Genomic DNA, 7432 nt, shown 5'->3' on the forward strand with positions numbered 1-7432 from the left:
ACTGAAACCACAACAATAAAGGTACTCTTTGTCACCCGTAGTTTTCAAAATAATATACCTCAGTCTAGTGATGTCGGGTTTTTTTTTTTTGCGTGAATGACATTGTTAACGCATTACAGAAACTACACAAGTCACATCCATCTAAAAATGGAGGAAAAGGAAAGGGAAGAACGGGAACAAAACGAAAGGCTATTATTATACACTAGATAGTAGATACAGTCTGCAACGGTTGGCTCTCTTATGGTGCCACAAATTTCTTAACTTTGGCTTTCATGTCTGGCATCAACGATATCTGCAAATTTGATGTTAAATTTGATCCTAAGGTTACCCTTCTTTGAAGGATCTTTAGAAATTGGCATACCTTCTCCGGTGATCACTTCTTCATAATCTGGATCAGTCACATTGTTTATGGCAATGTTCAGATCCCTGCCATCTAGAGTTGTAAGTTGGATGGTGTAGCCTGTTAGAGCTTCAGCTTCTCTAAGTGATATCTTTTGTGTAACAACCAAATCATTACCATCTCTTGTAAACACACTGTGAGGTTTCTCATCAATAATAAACACAAGATCTGCAGCAATGACATTTGGCTGCTGATTTCCTTTCTCTGGGAAAGTGATTTTGGTTCCCTTTTTCCAGCCCGGATGGATTTCAATGTTTAAAATTTCCTCCACAGGAAAAGTTCTCCTGCAAATATAAATGTAGGGGAGAGATATTATATCAATATGGCTGCACTTACATAGGAAAGCAAAATAAGTGAAAGAACAAACTATTAGGCTTGATGCTTAGATACCTATGACTTGACTCATGTTAGAAAAAACCTACTAGGCTTGATGAGCCAAGCTTGTTTGTAAATAATATTATTTCCTAGTACACATATTAATATTTAACGTGCAATGTTAAATCTTTATTTTATCAACTAAAGCATTTTGTTTATGACTTATACGCGTATCGATCTCATTAAGGTCCAAGGATAGACCAATCGTCCTATTTAAAACTTAATATGAAATAGGCTTTTGATGTTTAGACAGACTAACAAGTCATGCCAGACTTATATAAAGGCCAGGTCAAAAGTCATGCCAAACAGAAATGATCTGCACATCAATCCTTATGATGACAACTTCATTGACCCAAAGAGCAGAGAGGACGAGGAGAAAAATTGGCAGATTGCTAAAATTTGTAGCATCAACTGACTATCCATGAAATATTAATATAAGGAGAAGGATATCCAACAAATCAAGAGATCTAACTAACAACTATCTAAAGTGTAGCAACACATTTTTTTACTTAAGACCAGGAATACAGAAACATAGCAAAATTTTAGTCGTAACAAACCCAACAACGGAACTCATTCTGTTCATGAAATTTAGTTATGGGAAGGTTTAAGTACAAATTGTTGAGAATTGAAATAGCAAGCAAAGAGCACTCACCCGCTTGCGAGTGTAACTTCCCTGGAGATTTTCATCTTTCTGGTAGTCCCCTTATAGAGCTCCTCAAGGCTGCAAAGTAATGCATTTTCAATGGAAGGTGCCTTGCGGCGTGGACCTTGATTCATGTGCCTGCCTTCTCCAAACATGTCATTGCCAAACATTCCACCAAAGGACCTTGACACCCATGTTCCACCCCTCATGCCTGTGCCTCTCCCACCACAGCCAAACCCCATTCCCGTTCCTCCAAATGGACTTGAACACCCAAACACCTCTGCAAATATGTTGTTTGCATTTCTGGGATTGAACCTAAACGCTGCTGGGCCATCCCCAGTTTGGAAGAATGAAGCAAAACCTGCATCCGGCGGTGACATTCCACCTTTAAGGCCACCTTCTCCATACTGATCATAAATTGCTCTCTTCTGAGGATCACTTAGAACCTGCATGAAATCAAACCAATATATACTACCAAGTCATATTCTATATTCATTTCACGGCTCACATAGCCCCACAAAGAAACATAGACATAGGGAGCAAGATGAATAATTGAAACAAAAATAGGATACCACAACCTAATACTGGTGTGTCGGTGCCTTGCGGATGATCAAGCAATAATCCCCGAATGCAGAAATAAAACAAATTAAGCAATAATCACACTGGGAAAAAAGTTGAATCATGGCAAGATCATCTTAGAAAAAAATGAAATGAAATTGGGGTTCTATAGACTATAGGCCTCCCAATAGCATCCTCAACATGAGGTCAAACTAGGAACAATATAACCAGTGTAGTTAAACAATGATCGAGGCTTAACAACAAGGGTAGAAGTTAAAATCAAGGCTTAATTAACCATGAACTGAAAGGAGAATCAATTCAACATCATGAACAAAGTGGGAAAACACAATCCACGAAGGCAGAGTGATGATGACCAAAATCAAACATAGGATCTAACATCCTTAGTACACCGACACACCAAATCAACGACAAAGATGTTACCTCGTAGGCTTCAGATATCTGTTTGAATTTAATCTCAGCCTCTTTCTTATTGTTTGGATTCTTATCAGGGTGCCATTTCATTGCAAGCTTTCTATAGGCTTTCTTCAATTCTTCATCTGTGGCATTCTTGTCAACCTCCAAAATCTCATAGTAGTCTATCCCCATATATTCACTACTCTTCTCTTTGCTCAAGCCTCAAGCTTTCGGTTCTGTGTTCAACCCTCTTGCTGATCAACAATTCTAAATTGGAAACTGTACAAAATTTTAATATAAGAAATTTAGTGTGTAACAAATTTCGTCTTTAACTGTTGATATATATATAATATACCAATTGAGATTAAGAATTGATTTTTATTTTTTATGATGAAAAGCATTTGACAATTTAAGTTGTTGAATTATATTTATATTTATTTGTATAATATATCTCCATGCGATGCACGAGGTGAAAAGATCTTATGAGACTTCGATTTACAATAATGTACACAGACTAAATAGATTGAATGAGACGGAATTGTGCATACGCGGCGCCGTATAAAAAAGAATCAGAAGGGTATAACTGTAATAAGGATTTTACCCACAGTGCACCTGCCAGCTCACCACTTGTGTTTGGATGATCACATTGGTAAAAGAAAATAAAATATACATTTTTTTACCCCAACGACACAATCTGGAATGTGGATAATGCCATCACCTCAAATGATTTACTTTTACTTTTATCAACTTTACTATTTAATTTCAAATAAAAATCAAGTAATCCGAGAAAAGCTAATGATCTGTTTGGGTACTGTCAAGGTTATAATAGCTTTCCTAAAAAACGTGATTTCCTCTCAACTCACTGCCCCGAAAACGACACTTAGTAATTCTTCTTATTTTTTTTAAATTTTAATAAAGAATATAATTCTTTTTCATTGAATTTCTCCTTATTTGAAAAAAGTAAAGGAAAAAATATTGAAAATTTAAATGGAAGAAAAGGTAAAATGAAAGCAAAGAGTTCTTATCTCTAGAAATCAATTTTCTAAGATTAAATGAAGGAAAATATATCATTTTTTTTTCTTTCTATTTTATTTTAATGCATCTTCATCACTTTCAGAGGACATTGGTTTCCCTACCAAACCTTTTGCTGACTGCCGCTTGTCTTACTAAGGTGAGACCGCTTCCCAATGTTTTTCTTATTTACCGATCAAATGTGGACATTGAGCAATGACGTTCATTATCAATTCGATGATCTTCATAATTCAAATCGAGTTAATTAAATTAATCTACTTTTTTATTAAATTTAATTCAAATTAAATCAATTAAACTTGATGTTAATTGATTTAAATATCAAATTTATATATTTAAAGTCTAAATCAATTAAAATTAAATTAATTGATTTATATATTTTTATTTAATTAATAATCAATATGTATGTTTTGTTTTTGTTATTTTAAAGATATTTTTGTGTTATTTTTTTAATAAAATATTTAACAAAATCAAGATGAACTATATTATAATATATTGTGTGCCATTTTTATATAATGTAGTGCATTTAAAATATTAATCAGTAGATTAAAAATATAAATTAAGAGGAACTATTCTGCATAGCTATCAATTTAGTTAATTTTTACAATATATCAATTTAATTAATATTAAAAAAATTTATTTACTTTGGCTTTTTTTTTAAATTATTGAATATTTGATGACATGAACCGAACCAATTCGATTAACATTAAATTGATTTGATTCGGATTAAACAAAAAAAATTATGAAATTTGAATTAATGAAATGAAGTTTCAAATAATTTTAAAATTTTTAAAAAAATTACAGCTTTGATCTGAACATTAAGAACTTTAAATTTAATAGTTAGATAGTTGAGATTTGATATAGAACATGAGTTATTGAACGGAGTAAATCTATGTAAACTTACTCATAAAATAAACGGATTCATTCTTATATATAAATAATATATAAATGGTATTTATGTGAATACAACAATGTTAATAATTACTTATTTTAAATGAATCTAGAAAAATGCTAATAATGCTTGTACAACTATATGTTGTGTGTCTAATTGTTAGATTTATGTTTAAGAGAAATTCATATGTTTTTAATGATCTTATGATATTCTAAAATAAATAGTTAGAAGAGAAAATACCTAACATAACTTTTAATGGGTGAAATCTTTTATATAAATAAATTTTGTTGACTTTTATTAAAACTTTTGATATAATTGGTTAAGTTTTTTTTAATAGTGTACGTAGAAATTAAAAGCTACATTATTTTTTTAATTATAAACTAGTATATTTAATAAGTTTATTATTTTTGTAATAACTATTTTAAGAAGTGTAATCTATTCAAATTTCAGTATATTATTCTATATTTTTTAAATTTATGATAACTTTTTTCTATACATATATTTATAGAAACTTTTATTAGAGGATATTTGGTATGTAATTTCACTTCGTATTTGATAATTATGGAAGTGCATCTTTTATTTATCATTTTTATATATAAAAAATAATTTATATTATTATTATTAGAGAATGTAATAATTTAAAAATAATTAAAAAAATTAGTGTAATGTATAGAAGATGTAAGTATAATATTGACTTTATTAATTTAATATAGAAATTTTCTTAATTTTTTTTTGAAATAGGTAATTTTTAAAAAAATCAAAATAGGATAAGCTGTCTTTATGAACACAATTTATAAAGTAAAAATCATGTTTCATATACACGATTCATATCATTTATTTTTCCTTTTAAACAATTAAAGTGATGTTTTAAAACACGATATTTAAAAAAAAAAAAACTGTAAAAATGATATATTATTTTAACGTAAAAAGAAAACTATGAAGAAATGGTGTGCATAAACACAACTTTATTTTTTGAAAAATTATATTAAGAAAATGAAAGTTGTATTTATAAACACAACTTTTGCATAAATAATACATATATAAGAAAACAACTTACAACGCTAGCAACTTAACATTACTATCACCATCAAATAGTTCAACATACAACACACAACACATGCAATTTAGCATCATTGTCATCATTTTTATCAACTTGTTCACCATACAACACATGATACTAAAACAACACATAAATATAAAAGCAACCTGCAACACAACATCACTACCAACAATAACAGCTTATTCATTAGGCAACACACAATACATAAACAACACACATCTCATCAACACATTCACAACATATCAATACATGCAACTAATCAACACATATGCGTCGTCACGTATTTCAACTCGAAGATCTCTATCAACACAGGGTGAGTAGTCTAAGTGGCTAGGTCCTACCGAACTGACAACATAAAACCTTTTTGGGTTTGCTAGGTAAACAACAAATTTGGATAAAAATTCACAACACGAGAACGATTTCTCTGACTTTGCCACTTAAACAAAGAAGTATAGTACTATGTTAGGATATGACATTTGGATTTAGGCCTACCACTGCATTAACTAGCTCAACTAAGCCACCTACTGACTTTCCTCAAATACTACAACCCTCCGATACTTGGTTAAAAACTAAGTTATCGACTTTGTACTTTACTCGAATTAGCCGCTTGTAATCAATATAACTCGACCTGACCCCTATACCGTGTCGCTTTATACACGTGTGCCTCGATCTTGCCCACACAAGGGACCAACTAAGTCTTAGAGGAGAACAACACATCGTTCACTCTAAGGGATAACTTCCCAATGAGGGTTTTCAACAAATTGAGCTTTTAGAGCACCACAACTATCTCAATCCACGCAATGAGATGAGCAACTTCGAAAACATCTCCCCTAGTCCTAGTGATCAACAACTTATCATCACAGCACAACAACATAGTTATCATCTCATCAGCTTAACTATTAACTCATTTCAAGTTTAAACAACACAATTATCATCTCATAAACTCAACTATCAACTCATTTCAACTTTAAACAACACAGTCAACTCAATAGCTCAATAACTCAACTCACAATTTACAGCTCAACTATCACAAAGTAATATCTTTTCAACACACAATACAACATACAACTTTATAACAACATACAACTCTCATCTAACAACTTAGCAACACAGTCTACTAATAAATTATGTATCATCTCAACAAATCTACACACTTCACATCATGCTTCTCACAACTCAAAATTATCATCATGCACTTCACAAATCTCAACTAGATCATCTCATAATATTTCACAACATATAAATAGTCAATACACAACTTGTAAACAACTTCAAAAACATATCACATATTCAACACATTTTTATTTAGCACAATAACTCACTCAACACGTAACTCTTCAACTCATTTAACACCTCTACACAACTACACAACTTCATAGCTTAACTACAACATGTATCTCACATCTCACTACTAAGTATCCTCATCATGCTACACAACATCATATTTCAACAAAAAACACATCAACCTATGGTATGCAATCATCTCTAACCACTTACAACATTCACAACACATAATATAGCTATTCATACATCTCGTTTACATCATATCTTCATCATAAAAGCATCACCAACAACATCATTAATCAATATTTTATCATTTATTATCAAAACATAACATTTTCATCATATAATACAACTCATAGTCCATGTTTACAACCCATCTATCATGCCAACTTACACACACAAACAACATCAATCAACCTAAGCACCCAAAACAACTTTCAACTTAACTAAATCACTTATTGTGAAATGGTAGTCTTCACATAAAATAACATATATGAAGTTATAATACCCCTATCATTCTCATCCTTATCTTATATGAAAGATAAGAAGATTTACTACAACTCTCATGAATACACCAAGTCCTAATTCCATCATCTACCTTGTTAAAAATTATAAAATCTACAACACTTGGCCTAAATCCTGATAGCTTGACCTTTGCTCACTCAAAAGGTCATAACTGGAGTTCTAGCCCTCCTTTTTGGGCGATTCCAACTCCATTGGAAAGCTAACATCCAAGGATACAACTTTTATGAAGATCTCAAGACCAAATTCGATCAT

At 31.2% G+C, this 7432-nt stretch overlaps 1 protein-coding gene across 1 annotated transcript; it reads right to left on the reverse strand.

Moving 5' to 3' along the window:
• Positions 1 to 2: 2 nt before the first annotated feature.
• Positions 3 to 2735, reverse strand: LOC109811533 (uncharacterized). Its single transcript, XM_020375295.2, has 3 exons — positions 2418 to 2735; positions 1428 to 1864; positions 3 to 684 (listed from the first exon to the last, which is right to left on the reverse strand). Exons 1-3 carry the CDS (start codon positions 2580 to 2582, stop codon positions 258 to 260), a joined length of 1029 nt encoding a protein of 342 aa, XP_020230884.1. The 5' UTR covers positions 2583 to 2735; the 3' UTR covers positions 3 to 257.
• Positions 2736 to 7432: the final 4697 nt, after the last annotated feature.

This window comes from Cajanus cajan, chromosome 1 (genome assembly GCF_000230855.2).
Source record: "Cajanus cajan strain Asha chromosome 1, NIPB_CcT2T_4, whole genome shotgun sequence".
Taxonomy (NCBI): Eukaryota; Viridiplantae; Streptophyta; class Magnoliopsida; order Fabales; family Fabaceae; genus Cajanus; species Cajanus cajan.